Source organism: Pongo abelii, chromosome 6 (genome assembly GCF_028885655.2).
Source record: "Pongo abelii isolate AG06213 chromosome 6, NHGRI_mPonAbe1-v2.0_pri, whole genome shotgun sequence".
Classification (NCBI taxonomy): domain Eukaryota; kingdom Metazoa; phylum Chordata; class Mammalia; order Primates; family Hominidae; genus Pongo; species Pongo abelii.
Genome location: NC_071991.2, coordinates 84276547 through 84292879, shown reverse-complemented (window position 1 = coordinate 84292879; position 16333 = coordinate 84276547). Strand labels below are relative to the sequence as shown.

At 36.1% G+C, this 16333-nt stretch overlaps 1 protein-coding gene across 8 annotated transcripts in view; it reads left to right on the top strand.

Moving 5' to 3' along the window:
* Positions 1-16333, top strand: part of AKAP9 (A-kinase anchoring protein 9) — a 166704-nt gene that overhangs the window by 130003 nt on the left and 20368 nt on the right. For all 8 annotated transcript variants that reach the window (XM_054559493.2, XM_054559490.2, XM_054559492.2 and 5 more), the window contains 9 exons: positions 4457-4609; positions 5296-5475; positions 6694-7767; positions 10137-10277; positions 10785-11267; positions 12249-12312; positions 12427-12548; positions 13103-13294; positions 13846-14034. In XM_054559493.2, the coding sequence (XP_054415468.1) occupies positions 4457-4609; positions 5296-5475; positions 6694-7767; positions 10137-10277; positions 10785-11267; positions 12249-12312; positions 12427-12548; positions 13103-13294; positions 13846-14034 (2598 nt within the window). The remainder of the gene's footprint in view (positions 1-4456; positions 4610-5295; positions 5476-6693; positions 7768-10136; positions 10278-10784; positions 11268-12248; positions 12313-12426; positions 12549-13102; positions 13295-13845; positions 14035-16333) is intronic.

The window sequence follows — 16333 nt, the reverse complement described above, 5'->3', positions numbered from 1 at the left end:
ACCATAACTGGAGACTGAGAGGCAGGAACATAGAATTAAAATGTATTTTATTGAAAATAACTCCTTAAGCATTTTTTCCCCAGAAACTAGGCAAATGCTTTCAGATATCTGATGGAGTATAAATATAAGATGTCCCTATGTATCATGGCATTTGAGATACTTTACTCTCAAATCCTAAATTTGTATAAAACATTTTTTAAGTTTATTAGAAATTTAGAAATGCAGGATGAATAAAAAGAGAACTGTAAAAGAAAGGAGTTTTAGAATTATAGGAGGAGGTAGAAAATGGGAAAAAGAATAGAAGGATTTTAGAAAAAGATACATTCAATAGGTTTTAGCTCTCTGTAGAGCTAACGAGATCTAGCTTAGAGTTAGCAATAATAAATAATAATAGTTTTGTTGAGGCCTACGTAATTAGACAGTACTAAGTATTTAAATGCCCTTTTACCATTAACACTTTCTTCCCGAGGACAGACTCTGTTATCCCCATTTTACAGATGTGTAAACTGAGCCTTAAGAGAAGTTAAATAACTTGATCATGGTCATACCTTAAGTGGTTGAAAAGGAGTTCCTCTCAGATTTCTGTGAGTCTGAAGCCCTTGTGATATACTGCCAAAGCATTGGGATCCATTTTGTCTTGTTGGTGAGAAGTATTAAAGACTGCCATTCAACATTTAGTGAGCTCTTAATGCACCTGTAGCACCAGTACCCAAATGTAAAACCAGCGGTGGACATCAAGGAATCTACTGTGTAATTAAGGAGACATGTACATTTAAAAGAGATAAAAACACTTTTTAAAAAAGAAAACAGGCCGGGCGTGGTGGCTCACGCCTGTAATCCCAGCACTTTGGGAGGCTGAGGCAGGTGGATTACTAGGTCAGGAGATCGAGACCATCCTGGCTAACATGGTGAAACCCCATCTCTACTAAAAATACAAAAAAAAAAAAAAAAAAAATTAGCCGGGCGTGGTGGCGGGCGCCTGTAGTCCCAGCTACTCGGGAGGCTGAGGCAGGAGAATGCTGTGAACCCGGGAGGCAGAGCTTGCAGTGAGCCAAGATCATGCCACTGCACTCCAGCCTGGGCAACAGAGTGAGACACCGTCTCAAAAAAAAAAAGAAAACAAAAATAGATGCAAATTAATCCAAACATTAATTTCAATTATTAGATAAACAAGATTAAAACAAATATTTACCAGCCTTTGTTTTTAAATCTTAATAATGTTCTTCTGGTTGTAGGTGGTTACAGGCTCAATAATAAGAGAGCCTAGTACTAAACTAGAGCCTGACTGAATAAGAGGAAAGAATGTCCCATAGTGTCATTTGGGGGAATTGAAGTGTCTGATATGATGCCTGAACTTCAGCTACTTAGAATAGGAAAGTTAATGCTTTAGACCAGTGCATTTCAAACTTTAATGCACATGCGAATCACCCAGGGATCTTGTTAAAACACAAGTCTTACACAAAAATTAACTCAAGATGGATTAAAGACTAAGACCTAAAACCATAAAAACCGTAGAAGAAAACCTAGGCAATGCCATTCAGGACGTAGGCATGGGCAAAGACTTCATGACTAAAAAACCAAAAGCAATGGCAACAAAAGCCAGAATTGACAAATGGCATCTAATTAAATGAAAGAGCTTCTGCACAGCAAAAGAAACTGTCATCAGAATGAGCAGGCAGCCTACAGAATGGGAGAAAAATTTTGCAATCTATCCATCTGACAAAGGGCTAATATCCAGAATCTACAAAGAACTTAAACAAATTTACAAGAAAAAAAAACCCCATCAAAAAGTGGGCAAAGGATATGAAAAGACACTTCTCAAAAGAAGACATTTATGTGGCCAACAAACATGAAGAAGAAAGCTCATCATCACTGGTCATCAGAGAAGTGCAAGCCAAAACCACAATGAGATACCATCTCATGCCAGTTAGAAAGGTAATCATTAAAGAGGAAACAACAGATGCTGGAGAGGATGTGGAGAAATAGGAACACCTTTACACTGTTGGTGGGAGTGTAAATTAGTTCAACCATTATGGAAGACAGTGTGGCGATTCCTCAAGGATCTAGAACCAGAAATACCTTTTGACCCAGCAATCCCATTACTGGGTATATACCCAAAGGACTATAAATCATTCTACTATAAAGACACATGCACACATAGGTTTATTGCAGCACTATTCACAATAGCAAAGACTTGGAACCAACCCAAATGTCCATGAATGATAGACTGGATAAAGAAAATGTGGCACATATACACCATGGAATACTATGCAGCCATAAAAAAGGATGAGTTCATGTCCTTTGCAGGGACATGGATGAAGCTGGAAACCATCATTCTCAGCAAACTATCACAAGGATAGAAAACCAAACACCACATGTTCTCACTCATAAGTGGAAGCTGAACAATGAGAACACATGGACACAGGGAGGGAAACATCACACACCGGGGCCTTTCAGGGGGTGAGGGGCTAAGAGAGGGATAGCATTGGGAGAAATACCTAATGTAGATGACGGATTGATGGGTGCAGCAAACCACGATGGCACGTGTGTACCTGTGTAATAAACCTATGCATTCTGCAACATGTATCCCAGAAGTTAAAAGTATAATTTTTTTAAAAAGATTAAAAAGGAATATATAATAGAGTTCATTTCCTATCTGATTACTGTAAAACAATAAAATGAGTCAAAAATTTTTAAAAAAATAAAACACATGTCTGGGGTGTGACATGGCATTTTGCACACCCAACATGCTCCCACATGATGCCAACTCTACTGCTCTCGAGACCACACTGAATAGCAAGGCTTCATGTCACAAAGTTAAGAAATTGGTCATAAACTGTTGTATAAAAAAAGGAAATTTCGTATGAGATAGGGCAGCAATTTGAACTTACATAACTATTTATGTGTTGATTTTAAAATAACACCTTGTCATCAAAGTAGTTACAGAAATGTAGGGATAGTTGTAAATACTATGTTAGATCACTTTGAAGAAGATATAATCATTACAGTTTTCAACAACCTGGTAATTATTTATGTTCAGTCATTAAATGTATTGCAGTGTCTACTGAGTTTAATAACCAGTGTTACAGAAAAAATTTTAAGTGTAAGTCTTAGACATTAGTTATTAGAAGCAGGATAAGTGATAGTTTAGAGTGGAAGATTCAGAGATAAACTCCTCAGGTTCAAAAGCTGGCTTCTCCACATACTCGCCATGTGGCCTCAAAGCAAATTACTCCTCTCTGTGACGTCCATCCTCATTTCTAAAATGGGGATACTCAGAACAGATCTCATAAAGTTGTAACAGGGTTTTAAGAAATAATACATATAAAGCACTTTGTGCAGTGCTTAGCGGTAAACTGTTACAAGTGATGGCTATTACTACTAGTATTGATACTGTTTAGGAAATACTAAGCTAACTGGTTTTTAAGGATTTGCCAGTGTTCAGATATGGTTCCCAGTATGTGATGTGTTAGTGTGTAATCAGCGATTCCCTCTTTCAGTTTCTAAGGCAGTAAATGATTCATAAGCTGCTTTCTGAGCCACTTGTCACTAAGTGTTGCTGAGGATAGGCTCTGTTGCCTTAGATAACAGAGATGCTCCTGCATCTTAGTTTGGTTTTTGATCAGCAGTTTTGATCATGAGGTAAATACACATTTGGAAATCATTCATTCACTTTGTATTAAGTAGCAACAAACCAGTGAGGTAAATGAATGTTACTGTCCTCAGTCAAAACCACTTTTTAAATATAAAAATAATTCTTAATATTCATCATTCGTTTCAGTCTCTAACCATCAAAAAGAAGTTGCTTTACCATTATTCATAATCCATCCTCAAAATGATTAAATAAATTTCTGTTGTCCTACCTATAGGAGCTATCTAATTTTCTCCTGAATTGTATAATTCACTTACTCTAAGGTTTTTGTAATTCAGACCTAAGGATCTCTTGGTCTTAGTTTCTATCTCGGCTTCCTTCTGCTTAACAAGCCACATGGCAGCCAGGCCTTTTAGTGAGTTAATTAGATATTTTTGGACTAAATTGAGTTAGTCTTATATGGTGGCTAACAAAACAAACAGTTCTACAACTTTTCTAGGCCTTTTGATAGCAACTTAATGTAACATAAACTAAGATTTAATATGTGGACTCTTTCCCTTCCTCCTATGACTCTTTTCTGCTTCAGGAGAAGAGACTAAAGTAGGAAATGGCTCCTTTTATCCTTCCTCAGGAGGTTTCCTCTCTGCTTTGTATAGGATAGTTTAAGGGTGGCCAGTTTGAGCATGTCTAGGAACCACACAGGTAACACAGATTATACCTGGCTTAGAAAAACCACATTCCTTTATTCTTATGACTCATGTTTTAAGCATGCATACTTTGTAAAGCTGATATAGCACTCTTCGTTTTATCTTGATAAACGTTTGTATAAACATTTTTTCTCTTTTGATAATTTTGATATTAAAGATTACAAACTTAGAAGAGCAATTAGAACAGTTTAGAGAAGAACTGGAAAATAAGAATGAAGAAGTTCAACAATTACATATGCAATTAGAAATACAGAAAAAGGAATCTACTACCCGCCTACAAGAACTTGAACAGGAAAACAAATTATTTAAGGTAATTAGTTGAGAAAAACTTTTATCTGTAAGTAAGTCATAGTTTCAGTCCTATATTGCTTTATTATTATTATTATTTCTTTTTATTTTTTATTTTTTTTGAGACTTAGTCTCACTCTGTTGCCCAAGTTGGAGTGCAATGGTGTGATCTTGGCTCATTGCAAGCTCCGCCTCCCCAGTTCAAGCAATTCTCCTGCCTCAGCCTCCCGAGTAGCTGGGACTACAGGCGTGTGCCACCACGCCTGGCTAATTTTTGTGTTTTTAGTAGAGATGGGGTTTCACCATGTTAGCCAGGATGCTCTCAATCTCCTGACCTCATGATCCACCTGCCTTGGCCTCCCAAAGTGCTGGGATTACAGGCGTGAGCCACCACACCTGGCCCCTATATTGCTTTATTAAGCATTTGATAAATCCAGCTGTTAAATAATACTCAACAGAGGGACATTAACAGGCAGACACATTTGCATAGAGCTTATTTTCAGCCCAACCTGAACATTTGAATTTATCATAAATGAAAATTTTGGGATCATTTATCAAAATATTTTAAGAATTATTGATTTACAGTAACTATATGGTATCTCTGATTTTATTCATTTGTACATTATAGGCTCTGATTTCTTTTGTAATTATGTTCTGAAAATGATATGTAATGATATATCCAACTGTGATAATTATTTTTGTTCCTAGGATGACATGGAGAAACTGGGACTTGCCATAAAGGAATCTGATGCCATGTCTACTCAAGACCAACATGTGCTATTTGGGAAATTTGCTCAAATAATACAGGAAAAAGAGGTAGAAATTGACCAATTAAATGAACAAGTTATGAAACTCCAGCAGCAACTTAAAATTACAATAGATAACAAGGTATACTCATTTAAAATTGATTATGAAATTAATAGGAGCCAGAGTTTTAAAGGGCAAAATAGTTATAATGTTGCTCCCCATTGAATTTAAAAAACAAACCAATTCTATTTTATTTTATTTTTTTTTTTTTTTGAGACAGAATCTCGCTCTGTCGCCCAGGCTGGAGTCCAATGGCGCAACCTCGGCTCACTGCAACCTCCGCCTCCTAGGTTCAAGTGATTCTCCTGCCTCAGCCTCCCTAGTGGATGGGATTACAGGCACCCGCCATCATACCCGGCTAATTTTTTGTATTTTTAATAGAGATGGGGTTTTAATAGAGATGGGGTTTCACCATGTTGACCAGGCTGGTCTCTTATCTCCTGATGTCAGGTGATCCACCCACCTCAGCCTCCCAAAGTGCTGGTATTACAGGCATGAGCCACCACGCCTGGCCCAATTCTCTTTTAATTTATTAATTTTAATTTATTAAGACACATTGGTGGCCAGGCACAGTGGCTCACACCTGTAATCCTTATACTTTAGGAAGCCTAGGTGGGCAGATTGCTTGGGCCCAGGAGTTCAAGACCAGCCTGGGCAACATGGTGAAACTTTGTCTCTACAAAAAATATAAAAATTAACTGGACATGGTGGCATACCACCTGTAGTCCCAGCTGCAGTGAGCCATCATCATGCCACTGCACTCCAGCTTGGGTGACAGAGTGAGACCCTGTCTCAAAAAAAAAAAAAAAAAACAGCAAAGACACATTGGCTTAATAACTTATATGTATTTTTCTCCCCTCCTAATATTGTCATAGGATTCTAATATTTTTCAGAAATGCTCTGTGACTTAGATTTTATCATATTATTCTAACCAAATCTATTATAAATTCTAATATTTAATATGAGTTAAGTAAGGTAATTACTTTTGGTGCCATCGGTTGTAGACTTTATTTCCATACTTCATCCTTTTCCATTAAGAACTGATATTGACTATTTTCCTAATAGGGAATCAGCAACTAAAAGCTTATATTACTTTATACTTAACATAACTTTCTGAGCCTTGTCTGATATGATGGGGGAGATATTGGTCTATAATGAAATTAAGGTAGTATGTCTGAGAAGTAGTGTATTATTTTTGTGTGTGATCATCTCTTTGAGGTACTGCCCTAAAATAAAGTAAAATTTTCAAAATGTAAATACATATATATTATGTATGTTACCTTTTTCATTAATTATTAGGTTATTGAAGAAAAAAATGAACTGATAAGGGATCTTGAAACCCAAATAGAATGTTTGATGAGTGATCAAGAATGTGTGAAGAGAAATAGAGAAGAAGAAATAGAGCAGCTCAATGAAGTGATTGAAAAACTTCAACAGGAATTGGCAAGTATTGGACAGAAGACATCAATGGATGCTCGTTCCCTCCCAGAAGAAGCAGACAGTTTAAAACATCAATTGGATATGGTTATAGCTGAAAAGCTGGCCTTGGAACAGCAAGTAGAAACCACTAATGAAGAAATGACCTTCACGAAAAATGTACTTGAAGAAACCAATTTTAAAATGAATCAGCTAACACAGGAATTATTCAGCTTAAAGAGAGAACGTGAAAGTATGGAAAAGATTCAGAGTATACCAGAGAAAAGTGCTAACGTGGCTATAGATGATCTGAGCAAAGACAAACCTGAACTAGAAGTAGTCCTTACAGAGGATGCTCTTAAATCCCTAGAAAATCAGACATACTTCAAATCTTTTGAAGAAAATGGCAAAGCTTCCATAATTAATTTGGAAACAAGGTTGCTACAACTTGAGAGCACTGTTAGTGCAAAGGACTTAGAACTTACCCAGTGTTATAAACAAATAAAAGACATGCAAGAACAAGGCCAGTTTGAAATAGAAATGCTTCAAAAGAAGATTGTAAACCTACAGAAAATACTTGAAGAAAAAGTGGCTGCTGCTCTTGTCAGTCAAATCCAACTTGAGGCAGTTCAGGAATATGCAAAGTTCTGTCAAGATAATCAAACAATTTCATCAGAACCTGAAAGAACAAATATTCAGAATTTAAATCAACTAAGAGAAGATGAGTCGGGGTCAAATATATCAGCATTAACCTTGAGAATATCAGAATTAGAAAGCCAGGTTGTTGAAATGCATACTAGTTTGATTTTAGAAAAAGAACAAGTAGAAATTGCAGAAAAAAATGTTTTAGAAAAAGAAAAGAAGCTGCTGGAACTACAGAAGCTATTGGAGGGCAATGAGAAAAAACACAGAGAGAAAGAAAAGAAAAGAAGCCCTCAAGATGTTGAAGTTCTCAAGGTTAGTTTTGTATTTTATTAGTTTCATTTAAATACCCCAAGAAACTAAGCTGATTGCTAATTTACTAAATATGGTGTTCTGTTTACATCTAACAATTTATACAAGAGGGTTTTTATAAAAATATATACCACTTATAAAAAATAAACTCTTGTTAAAAGAAAAACTAGGACAGGCGCGGTGGCTCACACCTATAATCCCAGCGCTTTGGGAGGCCGAGGCGGGTGGATCTCGAGGTCAGGAGATCGAGACCATCCTGGCTAACACGGTGAAACCCCGTCTCTACTAAAAATACAAAAAATTATCCGGGCATGGTGGTGTGCGCCTGTAGTCCCAGCTACTCGGGAGGCTGAGGCAGGAGAATGCTGTGAACCCGGGAGGCGGAGCTTGCAGTGAGCCAAGATCGTGCCACTGCACACTCCAGCCTGGGCAACAGAGCGAGACTCCATCTCAAAAAAAAAAAAAAAGAAGAAAAACTAGACAAACTAAATTTACGAGAGTTTATTTGAACAAAAAAGGATTCATGTGTTGGCTAGCACTCAGAACCAGAGGAGTTTCACGAATCTCTTTTGTGCAACAGTGGCCAGTGAATATTTATAGACAGAACTACCAAATAAAATACAGAAATAGCTTGATTAGTTACAGTTAGGTGTTTGCCTTATTTGGACCCGGTCTGCTGAGTTGACTGCTTGTCATTAGCTAAGAGTTGGCTGTTTATTATACTCCTAAGATACGTTTTCAGTTTGCTTACATACTCCTAAGTTAGATTGCAGTTCCTTACATAGGAACTCAAGATACAGAGACAGCCTCACACCAAATTTAACTTAACACTGTGTAGTCATATTATTATCACTAAAATAATGGATACAGACTGTGTTTTGTGATCTTTAAATATGATATTTATTTCATTAACATCATCATTAAATGGAGCAGTCAGAAGAAACTAAGAAACATTAACTTTAGCAAATGTCCTCTAGGATTTATGGGGATTTTTTTTCTTAATTTCCTTCTAATATGCATGTTATGTTATCATTCCTTTTAAGTAATAATAAGTATGAAAATATGTTAAGATTGACAAAGAATGCAGACTTTACAGAAAAAAAACTATTATTTAATAGCATCTACTGAATCAATTAATGTGTGGGTGACATATTTTACAATTTTTTTTTTTTTCTTGAGACAGAGTCTCACTCTGTCGCCCAGGCTGGAGTTCAGTGGTGTGATCTCAGCTCACTGCAGCCTCCACCTCCTGGGTTTCCAGCGATTCTCCTGCCTCAGCCTCCCAGGCGGCTGGGATTATAGACACGCGCCACTACACCCGGCAAATTTTTATATATATATATAATTTTTTTTTTTTAGTAGAGACGAGGTTTCTCCGTGTTAGCCAGGCTGGTCTCAAACTCCTGACCTCAAGTGATCCGCCTGCTTTGGCCTCCCAAAGTGCTAGGATTACAGGTGTTAGCCACTGCGCCCGGCCAGCTTTTACAAATTTTATACCTGATAATAGATTTCATCTGTTTTAAGTAAAAATGCATAGTTGACCTCTGTAAGTTTACTTACGAGAAGATCTGAAATCGCAGTTATTTCTTAGCATATGACAGATAGGACAAGAGCTTTGTTTTCCTCCAAATTCTCACCTTATAAATTTATAACTTTGAGTAGCTGAACTTCAGTGTTCTCCAAACACCAGAAGATTAACTGATAAATCACAATTCTATAATTATATAATATATTTTGCAAAGAATAATAATTCCCTGGCTTTTTCCTCCTTCATTGGAACTAAGTTACTTAAGTTATAAATAATTAAAATAGTAATATAACTTTGTTTTTTTCCTGGAGACAGAGTCTTGCTTTGTTGCCCAGGCTGAAGTGTAGTGGTGTAGTTGGCTCACTGCAACCTCTCCCTCCTGAGCAGCTGGGACTACAGGTGTGCACCACAACACCTGGCTAATTTTTGTATTTTTTGTAGAGACAGGGTTTCGCCATGTTGCCCAGACTGGCCTCAAACTCCTGGCCTCAAGTGATCTACCTGTCTCAGCCTCTCAAAGTGCTGGGATTACAGGCGTGAGCCACCACACCTGGCCTAAAATAGTAATATAACTTTCCATTTTAGGATGTATATGAATGACATTACTTACCTTTTATTCTCAGGAAATCATTCTTTTCTCAAGAAGAAAATCATTGTCTCAAGAATATAAGATGATGGTTCTGAAAAAGCTTCTCTGTTTTTGGAAAGAGCATTGATTTGTTCCAACTCCTTGTATCTGTAGGCAGTCGTTCCTTGGATGGTTTTATTAGAATGTGTAAGAGCCTTGAATTTAGCTATATTTTTTTTAAATTATGTGTTTCTTGTGTTTTCCGCTGTCATTCAGACAACTATTGAGCGATTTCATAGCAATGAAGAAAGTGGATTTTTTAATGAACTCGAGGCTCTTAGAGCTGAATCAGTGGCTACCAAAGCAGAACTTGCCAGTTATAAAGAAAAGGCTGAAAAACTTCAAGAAGAGCTTTTGGTAAGATAAGTAACATAGCTCCTAATTCACTCATTTCTACCTATCTTAATTGCGTTTCAAAGTATATACTCTTTTGTAACAAATGAGCTCCATAACTTGAAAGCTAGATAAAAAGTATTTTGTGGATTTAATGAAAACTTTCATTGTTATAAATTTCTTTACCAACATCTTCTTGCTTGGTTTTCCTGGAAATCTTTGTTAGGAGGATACTTTTTATTTCCATTCTGTTAATGAAGGAGTAGAAAGTTGTTAAAGAGAACTGTATATCCCATGAGAACCAAAAATAGAAGCTGATAAAATTATTTCATTTCTATAGTAATCTATGACCATACGTACATACAAATATATATATGTAAACTGTGAGTGTTTCTGAAATGTTTTTCCTACTACTCTGAGGAAAATGAACGTATAATCATGAATTACATTCCTCCCACCCCCTTTAAATTCTACATTTAATATGGAAAGATTTTAACTGAATGCCCTACTGTTCTATTCATTACGTTTTAGGTAAAAGAAACAAATATGACATCTCTTCAGAAAGACTTAAGCCAAGTTAGGGATCACCTCGCAGAGGCAAAAGAGAAATTGTCCATTTTAGAAAAAGATGAGACCGAGGCACAGGAAAGCAAGAAGGCCTGCATGTTCGAGCCACTTCCTATAAAACTGAGTAAGAGCATTGCATCCCAGACAGATGGGACTCTGAAGATCAGTAGCAGCAATCAGACTCCACAAATTCTTGTTAAAAATGCAGGAATACAAATTAATTTACAGAGTGAATGTTCCTCAGAAGAAGTTACTGAAATAATCAGTCAGTTTACTGAAAAAATTGAGAAGATGCAAGAACTACATGCTGCTGAAATTTTGGACATGGAATCCAGACATATTTCAGAAACTGAAACCTTAAAGAGGGAACACTATGTTGCTGTTCAGTTACTGAAAGAGGAATGTGGTACCTTGAAGGCAGTGATACAGTGTCTGAGAATTAAAGAGGTATTTGGTTTTTATAATATGTGTTTTTCAACATTGTGTGCTTTTTTTAAAAAAAAAAAATCAGTTTAATTCATTTTGTAGATGACAAACCAAAATGCAACTCATTAAGGCACTTGATCTTTCTAAGTAGGTGTATTATCAAGGCAAGTTTTAAACTCCTAGTACAATATTCCTTTTTTTTCTTTTATTATACTTTAAGTTCTGGGGTACATGTGCAGGACGTGCAGGTTTGTTACATAGGTATACACATGCCATGGTGGTTTGCTGCACCCATCAACCCGTCATCTACATTAGGTATTTCTCCTAATGCTATACCTCCTAGCCCCTCACCCCCTGACAGGCCCCAGTGTGTGATGTTCCCCTCCCTGTGTCCATGTGTTCTCATTGTTTAACTCACTTATGAGTGAGAACATGCGGTGTTTGGTTTTCTGTTCTTGTGTTAGTCTGCTGAGAATGATGGTTTCCAGCTTCATCTATGTCCCTGCAAATGACATGAACGCATCCTTTTTTATGGCTGCATAGTATTCCATGGTGTATATGTGCCACATTTTCTTTATCCAGTTTATCATTGATGGGCATTTGGGTTGGTTCCAACATTGTGTGCTTTTAAGAGAAAATAAAAAAATGGGGGCAGTCTCTTCCTTATGATCACAATTTTAATAGTTTTGAACTTTTTTAAATTTAAAGAGTTTTTAGTTTTTAATTTCTTTAAATCTTTCCATTGTGTAGGGTTAAATAATATATGATGTTGCTGTATGGATTTGGAACATGTTATCATTCCTTAATTCATGAATATCTCTTCTAATGTTTATATTCATGAAGAAACAGACTTGTTAAAAAAAAAACCATGAATAGTTTCATTTATTATGAAAGGTGTGACAGATTTGATTGATTACAGCATGGGAAACCAGCAAAATAATTCATTGTATTCTATTTTTATTAAAGCAAAAAATATATGTACTTTTTGTTTTCTCTAATTAGGGATCCTCAATTCCTGAGTTAGCACATTCTGATGCTTACCAGACTAGAGAAATATGCTCCAGTGGTAAGTTATATAAATATCTGTAATGTTTGTAGTATTTGTTTAACAAGTATTAGTTTTTTGGGGACTGGGGTTTGAATTTTTTTTTTTAACAGCAAATGATTTTCTTTATTTTAGATTCTGGATCAGACTGGGGTCAGGGAATTTATCTTACACACAGTCAGGGATTTGACATAGCATCAGAAGGCCGAGGAGAAGAAAGTGAAAGTGCAACAGATTCCTTTCCAAAGAAAATAAAGGTACTAAAAGATAGATACCTTTTATTAACTCAGCCAGTGTTGTTTCTATGTTGAACATAGCAGTTCGTTAGAAGTTATATGGTGGGATCATTTCTGAAGAGAGAATTGCTTAGCTAGAAGGAATCTGAGAGATGTATTTTATTTCCATATTTCACAGATAATAAAGTAAGAGATAAATGATGATATGTATGAAGACTTTTTTTCTTAATAATTCTTATTCCTGATGTATTTGTTTGCCAGAATTTTTAAAGTCGTCTCAAAGAGTAGAAGTTATAGCCCATGTATTTATTTTGGTCAAATCAGTAGCTTATCAGTAAACCTAGGAAGAGTACATTAGCCAAACAGAAGGAACTTAGAGATGAGAGCTATGGAAAGTCATGGGCCATCTGCTGGGGTTGGCTTACCCCTCCACAGGAAGAAGGCATTCAGTAATGTTGGGCTGGAGTTTTCTCTCTGCAAGCTATCTTGCTTAAAATGTATTTCTCTTTGTATGTCTAATTTTTCAGTCTGTGAAGAAGTTGTCATAATTCTGGCTTTTGTGTTTTGGTTTCCAGGGATTACTGAGAGCTGTCCATAATGAAGGCATGCAGGTGCTTTCTCTCACTGAGTCTCCCTATAGTGATGGAGAGGAACATTCTATTCAGCAGGTTTCAGAATCTTGGCTAGAAGAGAGAAAAGCTTACATCAATACAATCTCATCTCTAAAGGATTTAATTACCAAGATGCAACTGCAAAGAGAAGCTGAGGTACCCAAAGAATACTATGCATTTAAATCATTTTATGTATTATTTGAACAATAATAATACATTATAAATTAAATTATCTTTTATACATATTTTTGCATGAATAACTATATATATGTATTTTCACACTTGAAACTCAGCCAGAAGCAGTGCCTCACGCCTGTAATCCCAGCACTTTGGGAGGCCGAGGTGGGCGGATCACCTGAAGTCAGGAGTTCGAGACCAGCCTGGCCAACATGTTGAAACCCGTCTCTACTAAAAATACAAAAATTAGCCAGGCATGGTGGTGGGTGCCTGTAATCCCAGCTATTCAGGAGACTGAGGCAGGAGAATCACTTGAACCTGGGAGGTGTGCAGTGAGCCGAGATCATGCCACTGCACTCCAGTCTGAGCAACAGAGTGAGACTCTGTCTCAAAAAGAAAAAAATAAATAAATCAAAGAAGTACACATGCTCCTAGGCTTTTAATTATTTTTCTTTGTAGATTAATATTTTTAGAATGTTTTTAAAACATGCTTATTTGAAAACTAACTATCGTTATATGTACTTTGCTAGGTTTATGATAGTTCTCAATCTCATGAGAGCTTCTCAGACTGGCGAGGTGAACTACTGCTTGCCCTTCAACAAGTTTTCTTAGAAGAGCGTAGTGTTTTACTAGCAGCATTTCGGACGGAGCTGACAGCTCTAGGTACTACAGATGCAGTTGGTTTACTAAACTGTTTGGAACAGAGAATACAAGAACAGGTATAATGAAACTTCATTTTAAACAATACTTTAATAGAAATAAGGAAATGACTATTGATTTTAGAGTCTTAATTTAAGTATGAAGGTTAAGATTTCAATAGGAGCCACTATGAATATTTAAAAAAAATTATTGTAACTATTTTAACGTATTATGTTAGAAAGTAAGAAAGACTGAAAGTTAATGAGCTTATTTTCTAACCTAGGAAATTAGAAAAAGAGCAACAGAATAATCCCAAACAAATTTGAGAGAGTAAATTCTCATTATTTGCACTGGTTACGTTCCATAAAGTTGCTCTGAACATTGAGCGGTCATTGCTCCTAAGGGAAATACAAGGTTAGGTTCCTGTAAGCCTTTGGTCACAACATTTTCATCAATCAGTACATAACCTTGTCTATATGTGATTCTATTTTAAGGCACCTTATTTACTATATATTATTGATTGATTAACCTTGAACACCACGAACAGCACTATAACTCATGCCTGAAAAAAACTTGTCTGACACACATATTTTCTCCTTAAGGCACATCACAGCTTTCTTGTACTTAGGAACACCATAAAGCACTTCAGCACTACTTTTGGGGGCCATTCTAAACAGTGAAATCACAAATAAAAGGCACAAAAATTTGAAAAGTCACTAAATACTCTGTAAAAAGGACATTTGACTTCAGCTGGGGACACCCACATTGGACCATTTAAATTTTTTGCTGCTGTATGCATTTCTGTGAAAGACCATGAAAGCAACACAACAACGGATTTGGGAGTTACAAATACATTTTAGTGAGAAGGCAAATCTGCAAATGTGGAATCAGAATAATGAGGATTCCCTTTAACGAAGAAGACGACGTCAATAGACATGCTGGTACAGTAGGATAAAATGTTAAAAGTTGGACATTTGAACTTTTCTGGAGAATTGGTCAAGCAAAATGATAAAGCACACATTTTAAAGTTAGGAATGAACTAAAGATATACCTGAGATATAAAAATAATAGAATATTATGAATAATTTCATGAGAGTAAACTTAAACACTTGGGTGAAATGGACAGATTTTCTAAAAAAAAATTCACTTATGAAAACTCTTTCAGTAAGAAATAGAAAACCTCCAAAGACCTATTACTAGTAACAGAATCAAATCAATAGGTAAAAATCTACTCATAATACTTAACACCCAGATCTTGTTTTTTAATATATTCTCCACTGGAAAGAACTAGGACTTCTTGCAGAACTGATGATTCTAGGAATGGACCAGGGAAAGTACAAGGTGAGCCTGGAACATCTTGTTTTGCTGGCAAGTAAGGAATTGTTCAAAGAATGAAGGGAACATGTTGAAAGGTCACAGAAGCCAGCTTGAAGGAGCTCCAATTGGCCAAATTCTAGAAAAATTTAAACATTATATTAAATGATAGTGACAAATTATAAGCCAAAGAGTGAAATAAGAACTCATGAGACCATACTGATATAAATAAATGAATAAATATATATATATAAATAAATAAATAGTATTACCATGGAATGACAGCTAGTAAATGTAGAAGGAACAATGAAATTAGGAAATCACCCTTTATTAAACACTGTAGGGTTAAATCACCCTTTATTAAACACTGTTCAGGCAATAGTTCGCAACAGATGCTAAAACTAGTGTGAAAAGGTTTGTTAAGAAAGTATATTTACATAGTCTCAAAGTAAATCCCCAGAAAATGTTTAATTACCAGGGAAAAGCAGTAACTTTACAGTGGAGAACCCTTGCAGATACCACCTTAACCAAGTGATCAGAATTACTATTACCAGTAATGGAATAGACATCATACAGTTCCTAATGTGAAGGGCACAATGCCACTTTTGTAGTGTTTTTGTCAAATGAATATTCAGAGTCTACTCTTGGGGAAATACCAGACCAAAACAAATTGAGAACACTACATCTATCAAAATAAAAAATAGTGACACCAAGTACTGGAGAGGATCAAAAGAAACTGTCTCATAGATTGCTGGTAGCAATGTGAAATGGGAGGGCAATAGTCAAAAACTGGAATGTTCTTTGACAGGGGAATGGATGGACAAAATGTAGTACATCCATACAATGAAATATTACTCAGCAATTAAAAAGAAACAAACTATTTATGCCTACAACCACTTGTATGCTATATAATGCTCTTAAAATGACAAAATTATAGTAATAGAGAACAGATCAGTGGTTGACGGGTTAGGGTTAGGGAGAGAGTTTGACTATAGAGGAGTTTCTTTGTGGTGAGAAAACAGTTGGTACCCTGATGGTAGTGGTGGTTACATGAACCTCTCTATA